The sequence below is a fragment of the Lentinula edodes genome, assembly GCF_021015755.1.
Source record: "Lentinula edodes strain Le(Bin) 0899 ss11 chromosome Unknown C8R40scaffold_6, whole genome shotgun sequence".
In the NCBI taxonomy this organism is placed as follows: domain Eukaryota; kingdom Fungi; phylum Basidiomycota; class Agaricomycetes; order Agaricales; family Omphalotaceae; genus Lentinula; species Lentinula edodes.
Genome location: NW_025764312.1, coordinates 878,553 through 902,950, shown reverse-complemented (window position 1 = coordinate 902,950; position 24,398 = coordinate 878,553). Strand labels below are relative to the sequence as shown.

At 45.6% G+C, this 24,398-nt stretch overlaps 8 protein-coding genes across 8 annotated transcripts; 5 read left to right on the top strand and 3 right to left on the bottom strand.

The window, feature by feature from the left end:
- Nucleotides 1-358: 358 nt before the first annotated feature.
- C8R40DRAFT_1167436 (uncharacterized protein) lies at nt 359-1,608 on the bottom strand (the record flags this gene model as incomplete). The annotated part of the gene is made up of 2 exons (XM_046231015.1): nt 359-1,217; nt 1,271-1,608. 2 exons carry the CDS (start codon nt 1,606-1,608, stop codon nt 359-361), a joined length of 1,197 nt encoding a protein of 398 aa, XP_046089806.1.
- Nucleotides 1,609-4,055: 2,447 nt separating this feature from the next.
- On the bottom strand, nt 4,056-5,202 carry C8R40DRAFT_783650 (uncharacterized protein). Its single transcript, XM_046236199.1, has 4 exons — nt 4,932-5,202; nt 4,720-4,869; nt 4,251-4,672; nt 4,056-4,181 (listed from the first exon to the last, which is right to left on the bottom strand). The coding sequence occupies exons 2-3, from the start codon at nt 4,825-4,827 to the stop codon at nt 4,262-4,264; spliced, it is 519 nt and encodes a 172-aa protein (XP_046089805.1). The 5' UTR covers nt 4,828-4,869; nt 4,932-5,202; the 3' UTR covers nt 4,056-4,181; nt 4,251-4,261.
- A 1,565-nt stretch (nt 5,203-6,767) lies between these two features.
- On the top strand, nt 6,768-8,613 carry C8R40DRAFT_1037722 (uncharacterized protein; the record flags this gene model as incomplete). Its single annotated transcript, XM_046223691.1, has 4 exons — nt 6,768-7,355; nt 7,587-7,760; nt 7,820-8,080; nt 8,368-8,613. Coding segments are annotated over 4 exons (1,269 nt in total), but the record flags the coding sequence as incomplete, so codon positions are not given.
- Nucleotides 8,614-13,556: 4,943 nt separating this feature from the next.
- On the bottom strand, nt 13,557-13,873 carry C8R40DRAFT_783518 (uncharacterized protein). The gene has a single exon (XM_046236198.1). It carries the CDS (start codon nt 13,837-13,839, stop codon nt 13,594-13,596), a length of 246 nt encoding a protein of 81 aa, XP_046089803.1. The 5' UTR covers nt 13,840-13,873; the 3' UTR covers nt 13,557-13,593.
- A 3,407-nt stretch (nt 13,874-17,280) lies between these two features.
- C8R40DRAFT_1037659 (BNR/Asp-box repeat protein) lies at nt 17,281-18,479 on the top strand (the record flags this gene model as incomplete). The annotated part of the gene is made up of 2 exons (XM_046223686.1): nt 17,281-17,732; nt 17,789-18,479. 2 exons carry the CDS (start codon nt 17,281-17,283, stop codon nt 18,477-18,479), a joined length of 1,143 nt encoding a protein of 380 aa, XP_046089802.1.
- Nucleotides 18,480-19,014: 535 nt separating this feature from the next.
- C8R40DRAFT_1037550 (dihydrolipoamide succinyltransferase) lies at nt 19,015-20,788 on the top strand (the record flags this gene model as incomplete). Its single annotated transcript, XM_046223677.1, has 9 exons — nt 19,015-19,112; nt 19,165-19,223; nt 19,284-19,408; nt 19,470-19,590; nt 19,645-19,865; nt 19,927-20,307; nt 20,374-20,426; nt 20,476-20,672; nt 20,739-20,788. The coding sequence occupies 9 exons, from the start codon at nt 19,015-19,017 to the stop codon at nt 20,786-20,788; spliced, it is 1,305 nt and encodes a 434-aa protein (XP_046089801.1).
- Nucleotides 20,789-21,563: 775 nt separating this feature from the next.
- On the top strand, nt 21,564-22,677 carry C8R40DRAFT_1038161 (uncharacterized protein; the record flags this gene model as incomplete). The annotated part of the gene is made up of 9 exons (XM_046223732.1): nt 21,564-21,667; nt 21,732-21,787; nt 21,840-21,926; nt 21,985-22,000; nt 22,075-22,147; nt 22,203-22,288; nt 22,345-22,363; nt 22,423-22,461; nt 22,528-22,677. The coding sequence occupies 9 exons, from the start codon at nt 21,564-21,566 to the stop codon at nt 22,675-22,677; spliced, it is 630 nt and encodes a 209-aa protein (XP_046089800.1).
- Nucleotides 22,678-22,817: 140 nt separating this feature from the next.
- C8R40DRAFT_1235206 (aspartate kinase homoserine dehydrogenase) lies at nt 22,818-24,300 on the top strand. The gene is made up of 4 exons (XM_046233378.1): nt 22,818-23,425; nt 23,483-23,608; nt 23,667-23,968; nt 24,033-24,300. The coding sequence occupies exons 1-4, from the start codon at nt 22,910-22,912 to the stop codon at nt 24,196-24,198; spliced, it is 1,110 nt and encodes a 369-aa protein (XP_046089799.1). The 5' UTR covers nt 22,818-22,909; the 3' UTR covers nt 24,199-24,300.
- Nucleotides 24,301-24,398: the final 98 nt, after the last annotated feature.

Here is a 24,398-nt window from a genome sequence, read left to right as displayed (position 1 = left end):
ATACCGGGGTTTCTAGTGATGTGAAAGTACTAGATGGCGAGAGTGAACCGGGGGGTGAGGGATAGCCTAGGCCAAATGCCGAAGAATAGGTGGATGTACAACGATGCGTTAAATGTCGACCGCATCTCACGAGACCCAGAAGAAGAAATAATAATGATAAAAGAATTTTCAAAGCAATGCTAGAAAAACACTTCTTTCGACGGAGGCGTGGAAGGTCGAAATGCAAGCAAAAGTCTAATCGGCTAGGCAAGGGGAGGTTTTGAACAAGTAATCCCTGTAACTAAAGCCTCGTTAGTAGACGATTATGATCTAGACATAGCACTACTGACCTCAACACCATGTACCTGTCAAAACAAAGTTAGACAAAAGCAAACGAAGGAGGAGGTAGTTCCTCGGGGCTAGGAGAGTTCTGGAAGTTGGAGCTCGCGAAGTACGCAGCAGCAGCAGCAGCGGCGGCTTCTCGTTCCTGCTCGGACTCGTCCGACAATGGCAAACGCTTTGCAGCCAGACGGAGTAGCGCCTTCAAGTCAATATCGGGCCCGTTGGCAGCACGATGAGTAATGGACTCTTCGTCAGAAGACATAGCAAATATGCCTTCACTAGGAACTCGATGGTGCGTCCTGACCGTCTTTCTACCCACGGGACTGGGCGTAGAAGAAACACTGAAAGGAAACCCAGAGGACGAAGCAGTGATAGGAGCAGTACGAGGTCCATCACCAAGGCCCAAATTGAAGCGAGGAGCTGCACGAGCACGTGTAGGCGTAACCGGAGGAGTCGAGTCATCTGTGTCATCTTCCGTGTCAGTCAAGTCATCACAAATTGGGAACGGGTCTCCAGCGGGAAAAGGGTTGCCTCTACGAGGGCGAACGTTGGAAGAGCTAGGCTCCGATCGAGACAAATTGGCACCGACCGAATTGAAGCTGCGGGGTACAGGAATAGCCTTGGAAGGAGTATTCGATTTGGTAGAGTTGAAGGGAAGATTCGGTTGTCTTCGACGAGCAAGCTTGCCTGAAGGATGGGTTGCTAGGGTAGGTATGGATGCCGGATGAGTGAACTTGGAGCGAACTTTGGAATCATCCAAGAACGGATCGAAAGGGTTCGAACTATTGGATTTATACGTCGGGGAAGGAGGAACCTCAGCCTGCGAGGTAGGAAGAGGTGGTGATTGTTGACGAGTGTTGTTTCGTCGACCCCGTACCGCGGAATGAGAATTGCTCCTATTGAAACAAATTTGGTAAAATTTTAAGATATATTTTGAAAAATCGTTGACCTTGTTGTTAGCTTCTCTTTGGGCTTTGAATGCAGACGACCTCTCGCATTAGCCGAAGTGGACTTGTTGGCCAGAATCTCCGGCGAAGGCTTCAGAACTGAAGTCGCTTCTGGCGCCGGCGTTGCCCTCGGCGAAGGGCTCTGCTGAACCTGCTTCGACTTTGGCGATGGGCGGTGCCTCGGCAGTGAAGGCAGTTGTCGTTGTACAGGCTTCGAGAGTGATAAGAGGCCTGGAATCTTAGTCGGTTGAACGACGACGGCAGGAGGTGCGGACGGATGCCGCCTGTGATGAGCATATGGAGAAGATAACGGAAATTGTTGTTTGTGGACAAGGATCATGGTGGAAGGAAATAAAAGGGGAAGGAGGAAAAAGGGTGAGGCGGGGAGGTCGTTGTTTCTTGCGGAATATTGGCAGTAGACTGAGTTACAGAGGGAGAAAAGGGCATTTCATTTTGCGCTTGTATATCAAGTACCCTGTGGCATCCATTACGTACTCGCGATCCCACGCTTGGACTGGTTCCACTTTTTTTTCAATTTAATTTTGTTTCAGGCCAAAGCTAGCCAAAGCTGGTAATTTCTAATTTCGGCCAAAAACTTTCTTATCGCCTCCGGTGTCGTCTGGCCAGGGAGACTTGGTGAGTACAGTTATTTTTCGCTCATTGTTTCTGTCTTTTGTGCTTGTAAGTATCAAAGCTGCAGGCAGCCTGCCTCTGAGAGCCTCATATGTCCAAAAGAGGAACAATCAGCCCAAACGCTTTGTGTAATCTTGGGATTGACGGAGAGTCAATTGAAAAAAATTAAGTTGACCCTGAGCATTTGTTTTTCATCCTCATCTCCACCGAGCTCTATGCTCTAGATACTAACGTCCGATTAATGTACCTATCTCTTCAAGTTAGCCTCCGGTGGGTTATCATCTTTTGCAACAACTCTCAGTATTGACGAGGAAACCTGACAGTGATTTACAGAAACCATCATATCATATCTTCGCCGCTCTGAACGCGTTCTTCTGAACATCCATCAGATATCATTCCAACGGATGAGATTCTATAGTCTCTTTGAGCGTTCACATGTGGACTCCAACAATACACTGTTGCCAATTGCCACTGCTGTCTCGAGATCTCTTAATAACCTTCTGCTATCATTCCACGAACTACTACTGCAGTAAGTATATGCATTTTCTTCCCGCCATAGTGCTGGCCCACTTCTTCTCCTCCTGTCTATCTATCACGCGCTCAGACTTACGCATCCTCGGATCGTCTGACCTCCCAAGGAGTTCTGGGATTTCAAGCTTCCAAGCTTGAACAGTTTAGCTTGACGCTTCGCCTCTCGCTTTCACTCGTCGACTATGGGGACTTGAAAAAACCTCGTAACAGAAGGTCTCGTATACTTTGCGCTAAACACGGCGATCATCCAATCGGCGACCCGTTCGCAACCTTACTAATTTTAGTGCCCTTATCCGCTGACCAGAACTCCCAGAACTACACTTCGATGACGCTAATCGGTAAACTTCAAGCTTGAGCAGCGCAGCTCTAGATGTCTGTAAATGCCTTTTATCTTCTTCCGTTGTCGTGGAGGACGGCGTGCACTGGCCTAGGTGTTCTAGGCTGCACGCCTTTTCTCATACTTCGTCATCCGAAGCCTCCTATTTCTCAGGTAAGTATAGTGCTCACCCTTTTCACAGGCGTAAATCGAATGAACTACATATCGGCCTCGTGAATCAGAAATCCAGGATCCTGTATCTATCGCTACGGAAGATATCGAACTCGTGGTGATCTGAACCATTGCAAAACTCTTCCACCGGGGTCAGACGACCAACCGCGATTCTTTTGATCGTGATGGAGAACCTTCAAATCTAATTCAGCCTAGATTCGCTCCAGCCCGATGGTGTTATTGTGCGATACTCTCTGAATCCTGGTACCAAATTCTTTTCTGTCAATACCCTATCTGCGCTGTAATCGTTGTCTTTCGATCATTCGAGCTGTACCACAACGTTGATTGCGCACTGCATACAACAGCTGCATTACAACATGTTGAATGCGTTTTGGATGATGAATTTAATGTCTTTTCTTTGTTCAGACCGAATATCACAGATACAGCTGGATACAACAAACTCGAGGCTGTTGCGTGGTCTACTTAGCGCTTCCGGATGATTCGGTGCCGGATCGCCGTGGTTCGACCTCTCACTACATCCGACTTATCGTATCCTCTCCCCACCCCAACACATCCCATCTTTAATCACCATAGCTGCGGCCAATCGAAGCCCTGTGAAACGAGAGTCGATGTCGGTTGTTCGCTTTGGATGTTTCCGCCTTTCGGTAGATTCACGTTCCGATTGTTCGATTGTTTATTCGTACGCTTCTTGACAGCCTCAACTAGCTTCAACTCTACGTATTCAACTACTCTGATTCAAAAGCAGATTCGGCCCCACCTGCAAGGCATCCAACGCTGATCAGTAAAGAAGTGAAAGAATTGCAGGATGTTGTTTCAATTCCTAAACCTTAGTTCTGTAATACCAGTCCAAAACCTTTCTATCTCGAAAGCTCGATGTGAAGTTGTCTCACCCGACCTGACGCCATTAATAGGGACAGGTTGATGATAAAATCCCCTCCTGAGTTACTTTCAAAGATAATATGTTTCCAACGGACAAGGGAACATTGGGTAGTAGACCTATATGAGAGACTCATTGAAGCATCAGCAGGAAGTAGAAAAAAATGAATACACACCCGTAACATATAGAAGGGCCGAATCTGAATAAACCAATTCCTTAATCAAGTGGGGCGGCCTTGATAATCGCACTCATCGACTAAATACTATGCAGGAGTTCAAAAGAGTCACTTTGCAAAACCCAAATACAACATGCACAACGTAGAGCATTTCAAACATCCTCCCTCCCTCATCAACCTCTAGGCCATCTTTCAGAAAGGAAAAAAAAAACTTGATCAGAGAGTAGACGAGCTTGAAGCAACTTTATACTTGCCTACTTTTGAGGGTGCTACACTGGCACGGTAAATCTTGCCTCTACTGGGATCCGGGGCAAGGAAAATTTCACATTTATACCGAGTTTGCCATTCACAGTAATCTCCCCTTTGGACACGAAATCATCTTTCGGACCAAACCACGCAAGTTTGAGACCGACGTCACCCTCATAACTTTTTCCGCGTAGAAGATGTTCAAGTTGGGGTACTACGGACGTCTCGTAGCTTGTGGTGATGTCGCTGTTTTCATTGATTCGACTTTTGATTCGACTTTCTATTTCCGCTTGGTGGCTTAAGATTGTGCGGACTGGCTCGGTCTCTTTTGAAGGGACCAAGAAGGTGATATAGATTTTCCAGGGGATATCGGGATCACCCGAATTGTTGTGGCGATTGACCGGGCCAGCCAGAACATCTCGGGGGACAAGTCCCTACAGAATGATGCAGTGAGAATACGCTTATACACATTTGCACAAACATGAATTACTGAGCCGGAAACAGGTAGCGCAACAACGTATGCGACAGAAAGGATGACGATGAAGCAAAGTTTGAGATACAAGCTCATGCCAGAAAGACGAGACTGCATCGATGTTTCGACGAGCACAAAGATAAAAAATGTATGTCGGATCTACAAAAGTGGAGATTGGAACAGGATTGAGAAGAGATCAGAGTCGTGGGGTAGGTACATACCTGATGTTTCCGATAAGCAAGGCGTATTCAACTACAACGACCAGCGCTGTGTTTGGAAAGTGAGAGGAACTCAGAGAAATTTAGAGGATGAAATTTTGAAAGCTTTTAATGAGCTTCGCTTCGCGATTTCGGCGATTGCGGCCCTTCCTATCAAAAGGAGTCACCTGAGAGCCAATTTTGCTCAACTTTGATTGTTTAGAAAATGATCTAATCAACGGAGGGGTTTTTGTCGCTATGATACTTGAGAAATGCATGAGGTTTTAGAGAACCACGGACTACAGAGTCCAGACCTATCCAAAAAATTCTCTATAATGTGAACCAAATTCGCGAAAAATTCCACTGGCATGCCTATGATGCTCTATGATGCGAACTGGGGTCTGGCCGTCAAAATGGCTCAAAATGGTAGGAGAATACCAAAACTTTGCGTTTCTACTAGGTGGGGCCAGGTAATGAGACGCACAAGCGTATTTTGGTTATCATACATGATTACTTCATACATACAAGCTATGGGGACGTGATATGATGCCCACCTATCCAACGAACACGGTGATAGCGATTTGGTGATTTTAGGGTAGGTTATGACTGAGGAATGAATATTTTTCGGAAGAGGGGTCCGAAACAGGCATTGACCGGGATCCGAGTCATGCGTGGGAAAACATCCATTTTGGGATGGACCTCATCCTGGCAGCTGCGTAGAATCGTCGTATGGTGCACGTCACCTAACTGCCACTACCTGTGTACTAGCGTGGGAATCTTACATAAGCGGCAAAATCGCCAGCTCATTATCAGACACGACGTGCGGGATCAGTGCGGGATACACTAGAATTACGCGTAGACAGGCTTCGACTGAATAAATCGATGTAGAATCAACATTCGAATCTTTACACTACAAATGACATCCGCTAACCGTAACGCCAAGAAAGCCGCAGCAGCTCGTGCTCATGCAGGCCGTGCACGACAACATTTGGGGCTCAACATACTGCCCGAGCCAGACCTGGAACCCCGAGATGTCAGTAATGAAACTGATTTTGAAGAGGCTAGATTGTCTGGCCTTGAAGATGACCTTGAGGAGCTTGCAGATATGCTGCAGGATCTTGACCTATGGGATCCTGCAGATGGTCCAATGGATATGGGAGAGGATAGTGATTCGGAGATAGAGGAGTTGCAAGGTGAAGAGCTTGTGAAAAGTCTGGAAGAGAAGGAAGCACGGATCGAGTCCACTTTTGCCCAGTTGATGAGAGATAAATCAAAGCAGGAGTGGAAGCAGGCTGAGCATTCTTCTCGTATGGGTGTGTACAATGGTCATTCAGACCGAACCAGGCGCTATCATGCACAAAAAGCAACTGAGAAGGAGAAAAAAGATGCCACAATGAGGAACACGTACGTATGAGCCTGCCAATTCCAACAGTCCGCTGACTTCCTTGAAGTGATACTGCCAAGGCATTCACTAAATTTTTCGCTCCAGTACAAAAAGCACAAATCACCAATTCTGCTCTCGAGACCATTCCCAAAACTCTCGCGTCGTCACGTTCATCTGTTCCCGGGACTATTCCCAGAACTCTCGCGCTGTCATCTTCATCTGGTGTTGGTGAATCGACCGATTTGAGTTCATTTGCATCGATTGAGCTTGAGGGATTTCTTTCCGATACAGAAGACGATATTGGGGATGATTTAAATCTGTCAGACGATGAATGCTGCCCACGCGAACAAACCACACCTTTGCATATTCTTCAACATTCTGATATACAATCAGAGTTTGCGCCCACACCTCCACAAAAGCGTCAAAGGCGTTTGACTCCTGCCCGAGTTGAACGTGCAGAAGCATCAGCCAGATATCGGGAGAAACGAGAGGAGATACTTACGTCGGCTCTTCAAGATATTGACAAACTCATTCTATCAAAGAAGACTAATTTTGTGAATGGTCATGATGGTCTGCAGGCAACGCGAGCCCGTTCAATTCGTTCGACATTGACAATGGTGGTGGAGAGGAAGAAAGGATTGATTGATGCATCACGCATTGCTGCTGAGGCTCATAACTTTGCTGTTGAATGGGGTTCCCGTTGCATCCGTCGCTGGACGCAGGACTGGATAAAGACCAGGGAACTTCCTCATTCGAATCGAGGGCGACATGCCAAGGTCTATTCACTTTTGAGTGATCCCACTGCTCGAGATGCAATAAGGGCATATCTGCGTACAAATAAATGGTCACTCGATCCTCCGAAATTGAAAAAACTATTTGCGAACGAGCTTGCACCTGATGAGGCACATGAATATTCCAGACAAATCATCTCTCAAGAGATGCCCCGGGGACTCAAAAGCTTCGTTGAAGAGACCCTCCTGCCGAGTATGCAATGCAAGCCCAGTCATCTCGGTCTCTCATTGTCCAGCATGCGGCGTTTGATGCTTCGAGAAGGATTTACCTATGTTGAGCACAAGAAGGCAGTTTATTTCGATGGCCATGAACGGCCAGATGTGGTTCAAGATCGCCAGACCCGGTTTATACCACAGGCAAAGGCGTTTTATTGCCAGATTGTTCGTTATGATACCAAGGATGTTACAAAGCAACTTCCTCCTGAAGATGAATACACAGATAAGCCCAGATATGTGCTGTGCTCGCATGATGAGATGGTTGCTCAGGCCCATGATGGGCAAAAGAAAGGATGGGTTCTCGAAGATAATCAGCCACTGAAGAAGAAAGGTCCTGGTCGCGGAATTCATCAAAGTGATTTTATTTGCTCAACGGTTGGATGGCTTAAGGATGCCAGTGTCACCCTCGAGTATGGAAAGAACCATGAAGGATTTTGGAATTGTGAATTATTTATCAAGCAGGTTGAGTATTAATCAATCTTTCAATATACAGCAAATACTGACGAAACTTACTATTGCAGCTGAAGGAGAAGTTCTTTCCTGCTTTCCGAGCAGCTCATGGTCCTGGGTATATTGCTGTGGTACTTGTTGATAACTCACAAGGACATGCAGCATATGCAAAGGATGCTCTAAGGGTTTCCGAAATGGGATTTCGTCCTGGTGGAAAACAATGCCGAATGCGAAATGGTTGGTTCACTCGCAATGGACAAAAAATTGATCAATCAATGCTATTTCCACCTGACCATCCTCAATATCCTGATCAGCCAAAAGGTATGCAGCAGGTTCTTATCGAGCGAGGTTTGTGGAAAGCAGGACTATATATGAAATGCAAAGGAGAATGCCCCACTGAAGTAGTTGATTGCTGTGCTAGGCGTATCCTCAGCCTTCAGCCTGACTTTCAGGAGCAGAAGTCCCTTGTCCAGGAAGTCATTGAGGAAGCAGGTGAGTTTCTCTCTCTGTTTGTTACGTGCATATGCTGTACAAAATTCATTCAGGGCATTTGTGTCTCTTTCTCCCAAAATTTCATTGTGAAATAAATTTCATCGAGTATTTCTGGGGTGCAGTCAAGCGCTATCTTCGTGAACACTGTGATTATACCTTTCAGACCTTGCGTGAAAATATGCCAAAGGCCTTGGCTTCAATCAAGATCGAGTTGATTCGAAAGTGGGAGCATCGGGCTTGGAGATTTATTGATGCTTACAGTGATGGATTGGGGGCTAAAGATGCGGTGACCCAAGTAAAGAAGTTCAGCTCACGTCGCTATACTTCTCACCGTCGCATTCCTGAATCACTGGCTCGAGCAATGGATCAGTAGATAAATATTGCCATATTAGGGAATTATCATATTACATAATATTACCATAAAAGGAAATGGCAAAAACGGCCCCATGATTTTTCTGAAATTCAACTTGTTCCAAAATCCCTCTAGAGCGTTTCATCCTCTATCTATTTAGTATCTTTTCACAAGAGGAACACAGGATTCGTCTACTCCTTAAGGCTGCTCCCACGCTTGTGCACAGGTAGTGGCAATTAGGTGACGTGCACCATAGAACTATCCTGGAACTATCTTTCCTACCATGCGCATTCATATACAACCAATCGATCATTTTCTACTTAAAAGATACATCTTCTTGGATAGTTTTGAAGGCTCAGCTAAGCCATGATGGACCAAATAATCATCCAGGGCAACACAATCTTTGATGTTCGAAAGAGACTCCCAGGTAACATCGTCGTCGACCCATTCTACCATGAACTTCAAGCCCCGCCCAATCCATTTATGGCCCAAAATCAACCGAATCGCTGTTTCAACTGCTTCATCTTCTTTGCTTACCCCATTATCCTCTTCTCCAAAGCTTGTCTGAGGATCCTTGGCATTGTCGGTCCCTGGGTCACCAGTAATTGGTACATCAAATGACTCATGAGAGTCTACAGGATGCAAGCTATGGGAGTTGGAATCAGAAGGGGGAATAGGCCGAGGTTTAGGCCTAGGATGAGCTTGTCTGAGTGGTGCAGTGGGAACAGATGAAGTGAGAGCAGCTTCAGAATCCGAGTCTGAATCTGTCGAGTTATCATTTTCAGGTGCGTGATCTGTGTAATTCAACGAGGATGTCTCTGAACTTGAGTCTTCAGACTGGTTTGCCCTAGCCTGGGTCTGTCCTTGTCCCCGCCCTTTCCGAATATGTCCGCGTCCACGTCCACGTCCACGACTGCGACCTCTGCCTAGTTCTCTTTGTTGCGCTGCCTTTCTTTCCCTTGCGGCTGCCTGCAAAACTTTTTTCTCCTGTGCCGCTGTTTCTTTTCTCGCTTTTGCCTCGTTCTTCTTGAATGCCTCTATTTTCTTTTTCAGTTCTTTAAATTTTGGCTTGAGCGATGTCAGGACACGTTTCATCTCTTCTTTCAACAACTCTTTCATGTTTTCCTCTGCTGTCAAATGTCGACTCATTCCCGTGTTCACAGCAACACGTTTCCTCTTCTTCGCGAATGCCTTGTTGCGCAACCTCTCATTCTCGGCCTCCATTAGCTTCATGTGGGCAAAATTTGCACTCAACAGTTTCCCTGCTGCCTCAAGCTGTGTGCGCATGACTATATTTTCGGTCCGGAGATATTCTTTTGAGACAGTGCGGTGCACGTGAGGGAGAGGAGGCAGAAGTACGATCCCATGCTCATTGCTTGTGCTGGGAGTAGGAGTTGAAGAAGTAGAAGATGACGTTACAGGTTCAAGGAGTGAGGGAAGCTGTACAGGAACAGGCATAGCAGACTTTGTTGTGAAGTTTTTTGCAGGTTCATACAAGATTGAATCGATGGCGTTGCGATTGAATGGGTGTATACCAGTTTTACGGAATGCTGCTGCTATTGTAGTAGTCTTAAATGCTTTCTCTCGTGCTGTTGCATAATGTCGGAGTAGATTATACTTGTCAATAATGATGTATTTTCGGGACAACAAAGTAACTAGGGCCTGAGTATATACAGATATGTGAGTAATGTATATGAAATGTTTATTGAGGCTGACGTGCCTTCCAGCTGGATGCGAGAGGTCCAAACACTCCTACATCACAAGGCTGTAGGGCATGCGTGGTATGAGCAGGAAGACAAATTACAACGATTTTGTGCTGTTCTGCAAATCTACAGAATCGATATGTGCAATGTGAATTATGTCCGTCAAGAATGAGTAAGCGATGTTTTTTTGTGTGGTTACGAGCTGCAGTGACAGGTTCAAAGTCTTTCTCGAGCCAGAGAGAGCCAAGCTCTTGGTCAGTCCAGCCATTGGGCGAGGTCAAAATACTAACGGAAATGCAAGTGAGCGCAATCCATGACACAAAGGATGACTGAGACGTACCTTGCATTTGCTGGATTGACATCACCCCAATGAATGTCCCGCCTCTGTCCTTCAAAAATCACTGAGGGGTGGAGGGCTGACCCGTCGGCACAAACTGTTTCGATGATTGTCACTAAATCGCGATTGCCAGACTCGATGGAACTGACAGATTTCTGGTTACGATCCACAAGGACAGCTGTACGCTGACCAATACCCAATTGAACTCCTTTTTCGTCCATATTGTAAATGTTTTCGGGAGGTATTTCATACTGAGCAACAGTGTCTACGAGAATATCATAGAAGGTAGAGACTGCAGCTGGAGTAAGTGAACGAGCTCGACTCTCCTCAAGACTAGTGGTGAATTTCAATGCAAGATCTGGGTGGCGGGTCCGAAAACGGCGAATCCAATTGTCGCCCATAGGTTTTCCCGCAATATCTGAGGCATATGCAGAAACCATGGGTAACGAGAGAGGCACACCACGCTGACCCTGTACTTTGATCCACTCCACAAGAAGATCTTCCTGTGCAGGTGAGAGATTCTGTTGGTGGGCATGAGCCTCAGAGCGAGACTTTCCACCATGAACACGTCGCTGGAGGGTAGCTGGATGAACCCCATAGGCTTTGGCAGCCTTACGGACAGAGAGTTCACCATTAGAAGATTCAATGGCCTGCATAGCACTTCGGATCGCTTCTTCTTTGGACTGCAGTGGAGTGGCTCCTTCAACACCCTCATCATCCGAGTCACTCGAGACGAGTTCAGGCATATCAGGGTCATCTAGTGCGTTAGACATCCTGAAAGATGGAGAGTAAAATTCCGGGGCTGTTGGACCCAATACAATTATATTGGCAATTCTCATCGATAGGAAGTACATAATGAGGTTGCAGGTGGACAGATGCAGGTAAGTAATAATTGAAGATTTTGAGATATGAGTATTGGTACGTAGTAGATGGATAGGTGATAAGTAGCCCACAGGACGTCAAAGGACACAGTTCATAGCATGCCTGATGATGATGGCAAAGGTCAAAATTAGTAATAAATAGATACCTCGAGTGGTAGTTACGCACCAATACCATATACTCCAGATAATGACATATATTTGGGATGTGAACTGCGACGGACCACCTGAATACTCCCAAGTCTTGTATGCCATCCCAAAGATGCAAAAAAAATGGGAAAAATCATTGCAGGCATGATTGGTATGAAGCCATCAGTCTCGCTGCTTGGTCCGGGTTTGAAGGAGATCCGATGCATAGCTGGAGAGATATGGAGAATGACATTCTGCATCAGATTAAGCATACTGGACAGTCAAAGATGAGCTTCTTACACGTACTGTGCTCCGAGGCATCACACATGGCTTGAAAGAAGTGATGAACTTTGTCCTCATGCCCATCGAAAAGCAAAAGGAGCAGGCGAACCGCAACACAGACCCGAATTCCTCAAAATGAAGCCTGAAATAATTAAGGATTTCACGTGATTTTGCTGACTGCGCCAAACAATTGATCCATTGTTAACTATCCATCCTTTTGATCATCTCCAAAGCAGGTTCAGAGCATTTTCTACAGTCGCTCTACATAAATGATGTCACATTTCTAACTCTAAACAAGTATTACAGCCTGCGGATGGCAGATGATTCATTTCATGGTCTGACTCACTTCTAGGCCCCCCCTAGTACACGTTTCTGATTGTTTTGAGGTTGAAAATTAGTCTCAAAAGAAAATGTTGAAATTACTCTGCATTGATGGGTCATATGAGGCAATGGCCTGCAACCGGCTTAAAATCTACCAAAATTTGGCCAGTATGATGCAAACTTTTGCTGGAGGTTCACCTGCGGTGGCCACTATGATGTGAACCCAGAGCATGGGATAAGTCGCTCTTGGAGGTCAAGTATCTATACATAGAGTGAAAGACAAACAAAACCTCAGCATCAAACTGATGAGGATCCGACAGGCCAATTGAAGCGCTGTGAAACGAGAGTCAATGTCGGTTGTTCGCTTTCGATGTTTTTGACTCTCGGTAGATTCACGTTCCGAGTCCGACTGTTTGATTGTTTGTTCGCACGCTTCTTTGTGTACATCTTGACAGCCTCAACTCTACCTCACCTGCAAGGCATGCAACGCTGATCAGTAAAGGGATGTTATTGTTGTTTCAATTCCTACACCTTAGTTCTGTAATCCCAGTCCGAAACTTTTCTACCTCGAAAGCTCGATGTGAAGTTGTCTCACCTGACCTGACTAGTGCCATTATTAGGCACAGGTTGACGGTACAATCCCCTCCTGAGTTACTTTCAAAGACAATGCATTTCCAAAGGACAATAGCATATTGGGTAGTAGACTTATATGAGACTCATTGAAGCATCCGTCAGAAAGTAGGGCGGCCTTGATAATTGTTCCATTCACTGAGCAGATATCCAGGAGTTCAAAAGAGTAACTTTACCAAACCCAAATACAACATGCACAAAATAGAGCATTTTTGACATCCTCCCTCATCAATGTTCAACCTTTAGGTCATCCTTCAGCTGGTCATCCTTCTAGAAAGGAAGAAAAAAACATGATCAGAGAGTAGATGAGCTTGAAGCAACTTTATACTTGCCTGCTTTGGAGGTTGATGCACTGCAACGGTAAGTGTTACCTCGTCTGGGACCCCTGGTTTGCGAATCCGAATGCCTGCATCACTGGCCGGGAAGGAAAATTCTACATCTATAGCAGTGACTTCGGAGATTCCGCCATTTGCAGTAATCTTCCCTCTGGACTCGAAAACATGGTTCGGACCATGCCAGGTAAGTTTGAGACTGACGTCACCCTCATACTTCACTCCGGGGGGTAAAAGGCTTTGAATTTGGTTTAATGGGAATATCCGGCAGCAAGTGGTGATCTCGGTGTCGTCATGGATTCGATTGTGGATAGAAACTGCTATTGCCTCTTTGTAGGCTAAGATCGCGCCGACTTTCGGGGTCACTTTCAAAGGCAAGAAGAAGACGATCATGATTGTCCAAGCGCTTCGGGGATCACCCAAAAATAAATTGTCGAGTGGATTGGCTGGGCCAGCTTGGTCGGCTCGGTGGACGAGTTCCTAAAGAATGATGTAGTTAGAATACGCTCATACAAATCTGCACAAACAGGAATTACTGAGCCGGAAACAGGTAGCGCAACAACGTGTGCAACAAAAAGGATGACAATGAAACAGATTTTGAGATACAAGCTCATGCCAGGAAGACGAGACTGCATTGATGTTTCGACGTAAAAAAAATGTATGTTGGATCTACAAAGGTGAATGCTAGGTCAGAATTGAGAAGAGAATTATAGTGGGGCATGCAAGGCGTACCTGAATACAACGACCAGCGCTGTGTTTGGAAAGTGAGAGGAACTGGGAAGAAAGAATGAAATTTTGAACGCTTTAAATGAGCTTCGCTTCGTGATTTCGGCAGTTGCCTTCCCACCAAAAGCCACTTTCAAGGGAGAATCCGACGGCGAGAGTATAATCCTCATGATCCCTACCTGTCCCTGCACTTCCGTTTCCAACCTGTGAGCTCCTGTAAACTGGTTCTGATTTCGGCTTCTGGTGCTTGGTCCATACTTAAACTAGGCCCCACTGTTGTGGACTACACATTGCTTGGTACTTGAATTGTAGGTTGAAAGTGTAGCACGCCTACACAACCAGACCTTTGTATAACCCTAGTCTCAATGCGGGTAGTGAGCCTGGGTTTAAATTATTTGTTTGAGTTGAGTCTCAATTCTTTGATGCCTGGGTTCAATTGATGAAAAATAAACCCAGCGTCGTCCCCGGGTCGTCCCCCGCCGTAATTTCTGCCTGCTCATCCTTGGGCTCAATGCTGGAGCGCTGAGCGCTTGATGCTTGTTGACATTTTTTGCTCATGTGATCTATGTTCGAATACCGCAGTCGAAAATTTTCTTCCTTTCTTTCCCTCATACCACCAACTCGTAAGTTCAAAGGCCCTCAAGGCCGCAACACCAGTCCACAAACTTGTGTCAAAGACCAAAATATCTTATCAAAGCTCAATATTACATCAAAAGTATCAAATTTATACCCTGTTCTCATTGGCATCAACGTTGACGTCGTCCAAAACATGTTTATGCTCAATAACTCAAATTTCAATACTTCAACCCTCTCTTGTTGTTTTTCCTGTCTTCAGTTTTGATGAGCAAGATGTTCATATTTCACTCCCTCATGTTCAAGCCATCATCTTTCATTGTCGTCACCATTGGTCGTTACCATTGTCACATTCGTTGTCTCTGCCAATGTTAATTCTCCAAACCTCAAGTATTGATGGTCAGTGTGTCTTTATAATCTTATTGCAGATATCATATAAGTATTTATATTACAGTATGTACCTTTGTAGTCCCAGTGTAATCCTATGAAATAAGAATTGTTTAATAAATAAAGCCAGAATGTGGAAAGCGGGCGGAGAGGAATAGCGGCTAGTCAAATCACCGGCAATCATTATTATTACATCCCCAGCACAAAAAAATCGCAAATGAGGCCGGGGTTAGGATTACGGAAACTGCACTCAGCACTAATTTAATGAGGCCCAGCATCACATATCACTGGGTCAACCTCGGTTTAATAGAACTGCACGCCTGTGTATGTAGGTGAGGGTCCAGGGCTGCTGAAGTGACAGGTGAACGCTGGGTGAAACACCATAGGAACGGCTAGAAATCCGAAGGTAAAAAAGTAAACAAAACCAACAGAGCGACAGACTCACAGGTGAACAAGGGTGAACACTGGTGAACAGCATACGAAATGCAAAAAGCCCGAAGGTAATAAAGTAAACGAAGCCGGCAGAATCGAGATACACTGCTGCACCGTTCTTTTCTAGATTATGAGTAGATACCTTTCAAAAATTCCAAATAGCTGACATTTCAATAATTTCTCATATTCTACTCAGATATTTGTAGAATCATCTATTTTTGAAAATTTCTTATGGAAATCCTGACAGAATCTGATGCTTTGAAGAATCTTCAAAATTCTCACAAAAATCTAATGAAGGATCATTTCTGAAAATCTATTCGCGTTTGCTGGCAGTCATCAAAGGCCGAGAAAGCAGGCAGTAAACAATTTTTTGATCAAGTCCCACCCTCAAGCGGTCAGATGACACAGACTTATAATTTCCCGCAGTAAAAATTTTCGTTCCGTTCCTTTTTGACCGCCGTGAGCGCGATTGTACCAGTGCTCCGTCAAGGCCTCAACACCGGCTTCAAGGGTCTCAACATTGACTTTCAGGTCTCAATTCCGACTTCAAGGTCTCAATGTCTCTCAATGTCGACTTCAAGGCCTCAACCTCAACCTCAACATTGACTTCAAGGTCTCAACATTCAAGGCCTCAACGTCGACTTCAAGACCTCAATGTCAACTTCAAGGTCTCAACATCGAATTTAAGGCCTCAACGTCGACTTCAAGGCCTCAACATCAACTTCAAGGCCTTGTTGCAAGTCGTATGCAGATTTTTCATCTGGTATGTTCATGTACAATTCCGCTTCGAAGCTGTCAGCAAGTCACAAATTCGGACATATATACCTGGTCTGATTTAAGTAGAGGTAGATGTAGACAGGTGCAATAAATTTTGTTTATAGATATTAATAATGCTATTGGAATTTGGAAGAAGGCAAGAATTATCATCGCTCGCAATGTGCCGGTAGCATTATCCACGCCGTTATCTATTCAAATATGCGAAAAGACTTTGGATGGATCATTGAAAATGCTGACTTTCAAAAATCCAGGCCAAATCTGTGCCTGCTCGTTTTTGGAATTTTTTTACTCTACACTAACAGATTTTCAAAAGAAAAAATGATGAAATTCTTTTAAAGAACCGTGCAGCAGTGTAGATAGATAGTCTATATACACGGTGCCCCTGAAGGTGTGGTCCCAAAGGGAACAGCCAGTCTTGAAAGTTGAGAGCTGGTCTTGAGGAGTCTTGAGGCTTCGGGTAAGCGGAAAACCGATGGGATATGTGGAAGCAAAAATCTATGGAAGATGTCAAAGCGTAAGAAAAAAATGCGGGTAGACGCTGGTACCAACGGGCAATAAAGGACCTTATCAAGGCACAAGGTGATTGCACTCTTGTTTACCTTTTTCTTTTCCTGCTATTTCTTCAAGAAATTTATCTAAATGCAATAACCTATGGGCTGAAACCTATATGCAGGCAAGCCTGAGGTGGATGTCCCTGGAGGCAGTTAATGCACGCAAGATCACCGACTACCTAGACTCGAGCCAGTAGTTGACACTTTGGAAACTGGCGCTCAAAGGTGTCAGCGAAGCTGATTCCGCATATCGCTTCTCAGCAGCAGACTGGTTCGAGTCTACCGACTACCATCGCTGGGTTTCACTTTCAGCCATGGTGAAATGCTTACTTCGCAAAGATGCATTTTACCTCTTTGTCACAAATTTTCGACGGCAGATGCTTTCCTGGTTTCTCTTTCAACTTATCAACCATTCCGATGTGGTGTTTTTGCTCGCGGTCCGTTTTCTCGTTAGCAGCAGCGGCCCGTCTTCTCGTTTCTCTCTCCACTGTGGCGCGTGGCCAGTCTCATACTTATCCCAGTCAGCTGAGTCAATACACCGACCAGCCAACATTCCTATAAATGTCGTTTCGTTAAATTTCCTGTCGCTTGCTGTCTGAAGACATTATGTATCCAACCAACGCTCTTGGAATGCTCCTGCTAGCAATATTTCTAGCATCTTTTGTTATTGCACATCCCACCCCCGAATTCATTGCACATCGAGCTCCGAAAGTACTGGAGGAAGTCACGATTTTCGTACCGCCCTCAACCTACACCATCCCCAGAACTCTCTACGCACGTACCCTTCTCCTGGAAACAGACGGGGATGAGACAGATGTCCTATTAGCAACTTGGGAAAACTATTCCCCCGAACCTCCATATTTCCCGATATTCCAATCTACGGACAGTGGCTCGACGTGGACTGAAATATCACGAGTAACAGATCAGGTCAATGGATGGGGTTTGCGGTATCAACCGTTCTTGTATGAGCTCCCCAGCGAGTTCGGAGGGTTCCCCGCTGGTGCGATTCTATGTGCGGGTAATTCGATTCCTGCGGATTTATCTGCGACCCAAATTGATTTGTATGCAAGCACGGATAAAGGGTTTGTGGAGCTTGAAAATTGTACATATATCGTTCATTTGTTGACCCTACCCTCAGACTCACTTGGACATTTGTATCTCATATCGCAAGCGGGGGTGTTGCAGAACCTGTGAACGGCGATACTCCTGTCTGGGAACCATTCCTCATGCTCTACCAAGACGAAATGATCGTGTATTACTCTGACCAACGTGATCCTGATTTTGGGCAGAAGCTAGTCCACCAAACCTCTGCGGATCTGTTGACTTGGGAAGCTGCGGTAAACGACGTTGCCTACGATGTCTTCGACGATCGGCCAGGAATGACCACTGTTGCTCTTCTACCAAATGGTTCATACATCATGACCTACGAATTTTTCGGAGCTCCTGAAGCATCGTTCGCTGTTTACTACCGCATCTCGGACGATCCTACCGCGTTTGACTCGGTGCCTGGGCAAGTACTTCGAGCAACAGATGGAACGATACCTACTAGCTCTCCGTACATCACTTGGAGCTCAGTCGGGGGTGCAAATGGCATTCTCGCTGTAAGTGCCAACAGCGACTCTGCTGTTTATCTGAACCAATGTCTCGGTGCTCCGAATGCATGGACGCGAGTGTCCACGCCAGAAAGTGCATCATACAATCGCAATCTGCGCGTACTTCCAGATGGCACATTACTCATCACTGGTGCGGGTGTACTGAGTGGAACAGCTAATTCTGTGACTACGAGCAGTATCAATCTGAATACTGTAACACTTGCTTCCTGCAATTAGCAAAGGAGAATTGGATCAAATCACAAACTCGCTTTTTTGAGCACGCTACTACTTCACACTTCAAGCTTCGAAAGTCCGCTCGCGTCCTCGATGAATATTTGGAGACCGGTTTGCTTTTTCTGCCTGCGTCTTGTCCAGTGTACTAGAGATACTTGCAGCTACGTTCTGCAACGGCCCTATGTGGTCATGTACGAGTGAACAATATGCCGAATGTCCGAAAAGCCAAACTATAAAATGTTTGCGGCTATCATGCCATTGACGCACGAAGTGGGGTTTTCACAACTTCGATGCAATATAGCAGAGGATATAATATAATTTATTGAGGTCAGTCTTGAAGCTTGACGCTGCAGACTGGTGCACTGTGCAGTGAGTTGAGCAAGAAGAAACTGGGAGAGCTTTGAGCCTGACGTCAGAATCGGCCCGTGCCCGAGTTTTGCGGTGAATAATTCCGAAAAGCCTTCTGCGTCCAAATATACCTCATACCTCAAGGCCTCAACTTTGAACCAGACGTCAACCGTTTGTTGCTTTACTTTTCATGCTCTCGAAGCAAATTACTGCTGTAGCTCGAGGAAAGGGCGTTCTGGGCGCCAGGACTATCCATGGAGGAACTGCGTTGACCATGTCAAGAGGCTGGTACGTGAACACGAAATACCGAATTGGAAATTTACAGAGAGAAGGCCGATAGGAAAACAGCCAGTGCAAATATCAAGCGGGCCCAGTTCCACTCGACGAATCTTCTGCAGGGTGAGTAGCAAAGGATTTTTAGAACCATTGACTTCCGAAATTCACCGGACCATCATATAGCGGAGACCGTCAAAGTGCCTCAAATGGCGGAATCCATCACAGAGGGTACCCTGAAGTCTTGGTCAAAACAAGTTGGCGACAGTGTTGCTGCTGACGAGGAAGTCGCAACTATTGAGACAGATAAGGTCTATATCATTTCCTCTTCAAGATCGCGTATCTTTGCCTTGACCAATGGTTTGTTATTAGATCGACGTTTCTGTAAACGCACCTTCTGCAGGAACTATAAAGGAGCTATTGGCTAACGAAGAGGATACTGTTGCGGTTGGGCAAGACTTGTTTGTTTTCGAGCCAGGTGAAGTCAGCGAAAGTGCGTTGTTACATTCCAACGTCATTCCTATTCATTCCGAATGTTTATTATTAGGCTCTCCGACACCGCCGCCGAAAGAAGACTCGAAGGAGGATAAACCGAAAGAGGAGAAATCTACGGAAGAGAAACCTAAAGAAGACGAGCCAAAAAAGCCAGAACCATCAGAGAAGCCTGCCCCTCCGCCACCAGAAAGCAAGCCTCCCAAGAAGGAAGCTCCCAAACCAGCAGAACCAAAATCTGCTGCACCAGTTGCTGGGAGTAGAAATGAAACTAGGGTGAGTTTCCTCATGCAATCCGAAAACACAAACCAATAAACGCACTCTGACATCCCCGCAGGTCAAGATGAACAGGATGCGTCTACGTATTGCCGAGCGTCTCAAAGAGTCACAGAATGCTGCCGCTTCTCTCACTACATTCAATGAGATCGATATGTCATCACTCATGGATATGCGCAAACGGTATAAAGATGCTGTACTCAAGGAGCATGATGTAAAACTCGGGTTCATGAGCGCGTTCGCCAAAGCTTGTTCTCTCGCATTGAAGGAAATTCCTGCTGCCAACGCCTACATTGACGGTGACGAGATCGTATACCACGATTTCGTTGACCTTAGTGTTGCTGTCGCTACGCCCAAAGGCTTAGTTACTCCTGTGGTCCGAAATGCGGAGGGAATGAACTTTGTTGAAATCGAGAAAGAGATTGCTGCTCTTGGAAAGAAGGTGAGTCTTACATGAATGACAAAAAAACAGAGCTCCGTGTACTGATGTACTGACTTTGCCCAATAGGCGAGAGACGGAAAACTCACCCTCGAAGACATGGCTGGAGGGACATTCACCATGTAACTTCGATGTAACTTCTTCCATCGATCCTAACTGACACTCGTATAGCTCCAACGGTGGTGTATTCGGCTCTTTATACGGTACCCCCATTATCAACTTGCCTCAGACCGCTGTATTAGGAATGCACGCGATCAAGGAAAAGCCTGTCGTGGTCGATGGTCAGATTGTCATACGTCCCATTATGATCGTGGCTCTCACCTACGACCATCGGATGTTGGACGGTCGGGAGGCGGTGACTTTCCTTGGTATGTTACACTCTCGTTTCCGACTATCACTAATACTATACGTTGCTAATCTGAAATATTGTTCAGTACGCGTCAAAGAGTATCTCGAGGATCCGAGGAAGATGTTGTTAGCATGACTGATGTAGGTGTAATTACTTCTACCTGCTGCATGTTGGTCGGGATATGTCTGCAGTCTAGAAATCTACACATAATGATAGATATTTATATTCTTTTACTTGATGCAATCCTGCTAACATTCAAACAATGAGAGCGTCTTATCAATCCTCAATAGCGATCTACGTCATCAACCATAGAGAGAGGTGAGTGCACTTTTCGATGTATTTTTTTGACCACTATTAATACAACTTCTCTTCCTGATGTTCGATCAATAATTCTCCGTCGTTCGCCTCATGGCAATCGCTAATCTCTGTGGTCCTCAGGCGGACTACGAAGATTTTCAGATCAACATCTCTCAACTGGAATTTATCCAGCTGTCTTTATCTCTCAACGTATCAACTTAAATAGCCACCAACTCACTGACCAGTGCCCACGGCCGAATGCTTTCGGTTCCAGCACACCAGTTCCGAGTTACATTTCCTCCCTCTCCAGACTGACTATCTTTCGTCAGGATGATCATTATTATTCGACCTTGCGCTATCGTATGATTTTCCCGAGAAAGCATATGGCACAATGCTTCTTCGGAATATCTTATATCTTTCCAGTGTCCCCGCTTTCCGAAACCTAACATTCCTACTGCAGGTGATTGTGCCCAGCGATTCTGCTGTGATCAAGCGTATATTGCGGGTCAGTCTCGGACCGTTGGTCGATTAGAGTAAAAAACAAACCGAATTCGTTCAAAATCTATTCAGGTTTTCCCCCTGCGCTGCCTGTGTTGAACTACTTCATATGTCGATGCTCGCTAAATCGCATTTAGCTGCTTCTATCTTTGTTCTGCTTTCCGTCTTTTTCAAGGCGGTTGCTGCACAGGATTGGTACACAGTGGAATGGGACGCTACGTGAGACTTTTTCTTGATGATGCCTAGATCGATTTGACTGAGCATGTATGTTCTCCTTTTCGAGTGAGTTCGTCTCCATGTCCGGAGACATGATTGTTCCCGACTTACCTACGCCGGGAGGTATGCTCAGTGATTGTTATAACTTTCGATCGCTGTAAAGGAAATTCACAAGGTACACCCTACGTTTGGCCTGGTGTGCAAAGTGGCAATGGAGTTCTGCAAGCTGTACTCGATGGATCTAGCGGTGTTTGGTGGATCGGTAAGTATGATTTTTTTAATCTACTTCATCCATCTGTATCGATGAATGATATATGTAGGTGATGGTTTTTACGGGTGGGGCCATTCCTCTGAACAGTGAGAATCGAGCGAGTCGGACTAACCCCGGGCTCGCTGTCCATTACCCGCAGCACACCTTCCTTAGCATGGGGAAATGGGTTCAATGTCAACCCCGGTGACACCGTTCATTTTACCTTTAGCTCTGTAAGTGATCTCTGCCTTGGACCTGGGTTGGCGATGAGACTGACCTCAGTTGTAGTCCGGAACGACGTGGACCTGCACTTTATCCAGCGGAAGTCTGAGCGCTTCCACTACTTTGGACATCACAGGAAACACCATGAACCGGTTTGTAGTATCCTGAGCGTTTTGTGCTGTTAACAGTCTGACTCAAAATCATTCAGCGCTATCTTTGCAGTAGAGGTAAGATCTATTCACCTTCTGGTTTCACATCTCAACTCATCTGCTACTTCGCTGTGCAGCTGTACGATGTAGATTTCAATTTCGGACCCATCACCTACGTACGTCTGTTTTTTTTTCTTGTAGATTCAGCGAATTCCAAGGATTGATCTTATGTGTGTCAACAGAAAAACATCGAAATTACGGCTACTACAGCTGCTTCTGCTTGGTGCGGTTCTATCCCTCATTTGGGGACGTATCCATACACAGTTACTGGAAATGTGGCATCTGGTAATACTTGCACCGTCTCTGAAATTGTTCAGAGCAGTGCTGATTGAACAGTCTTGTTGGATTATTACTATACTTTTTGATGTCTTCTGACTGAATTTATCCCGAAACTTTTATACACACATAACCCTACATAACCCCGACGTTGTCTTTTATTTGAATGATCATGAATTTTGGAAGGTAGTGCAGCTTATTGCGGCGATTGATGGCATCGATATTGCGTCGAGTCAGTTTCCAGAGAATGGACTTGCAAAGAATCACAAAAGCTTCACCTTCGCTACCATGTCCACCCAAAAAACACCGCAGATGCTCGTTGCCGTAGTCGGTGTCGGTCTTGTCGGTTCAGAGTTTATTAACCAACTCTTATCTATTCCTACCGAATCTTCCCCATTTCGACTCGTTTCTCTTTCATCATCATCCCGTACCATTTACTTTGAACCAGCAAACGCCATAACTTCGATTGAAAAATGGAAAACGATCTTATCCGAATCCAATGAGAAGCCGGACTATGAGAGCCTCACCGCAAAGCTTTCTAGTTCGATCTCTCCTTCAACAAAAGTCGCTATCGTCGATAATACGTCTTCGGATGAAATCGCGTCGTTGTATCCTAAATGGCTCAAAGCTGGTATCAATGTGATTACGCCGAACAAAAAGGCGTATTCTGGCGATCTGAGGTTGTACGAGGAGATTCTGAGCGCAAGCAAAGAAAGCGGAGCGCGATTCTTGAATGAATCGACGGTCGGGGCTGGGTTGCCTGTTATATCGACGTTGAAGGAGTTGGTGGCTACTGGAGACAAGGTAAGCTCAAATCTGATACGATTTTGTGCTCTCCTCGATGAGAGAAAGTACATTTAGGTCAAGAAGATTGAAGGTGTATTCTCGGGTACAATGAGTTACATCTTCAATGAATTTTCCACTGGTTCTCCAGACGGTCCCAGCTTCTCCTCTGTTGTCAGTGTGGCTCGTGAAAAAGGTTACACGGTGTGTATTTTTACTGAATTCGCACTGTATTTCTTTCTAATACCAGTCGGACAACAAGGAACCCCATCCTGCAGATGATCTGAACGGCTTTGACGTTGCCCGAAAACTCACGATTCTCTCTCGTACTATCGGCTCTTCATCATTACCATCGTTACAGTCCTTCGCCTCTGTCCAAACTGCATCTCTCATACCTCCTGCCCTCGAAGGTATCCCTACAGGCGATGAATTCTTGAAGAGACTTCCGGAGTTTGATGCAGGGTTTGACCAGATGCGGAAGGATGCGAGTAAAGAAGGTAAAGTGTTGAGGTTTGTTGGCGTTGTCGACACTGTCAAGGGAGAAGTGAAAGCTGGTTTGGAAAAGTGCGTTTCGTGTTTGTTCACGACTTTAGAATCAAAGCGGATTGATAGACGTGTATGCAAATAGATATCCGACATCTCATCCGTTCGCTACATCCCTCGGAGGCTCGGACAACATTATCATGTTCCACACGGAAAGGTACAGCCCAAGACCTCTGATTATTCAGGGTGCGGGTGCAGGTGCTGCAGTAACGGCTATGGGCGTGCTGGGGGATTTGCTCAAGCTAGTTTAGAAAGCGAATTTAGCGTGATTCATCAGGCAATGTGTAGCTTAGACCTTAACCTGTACCTCTAACGCAGAATGCTCGGAAAATGGGACTATCACACATTTCCCGAACGAAGTTCAGTTTACACAACAATCAATTAGGCAGTCCTGTGTCCTCCAAAAACCAACGGAAGATGGACACGACACGGATACAAATGAATACATAAT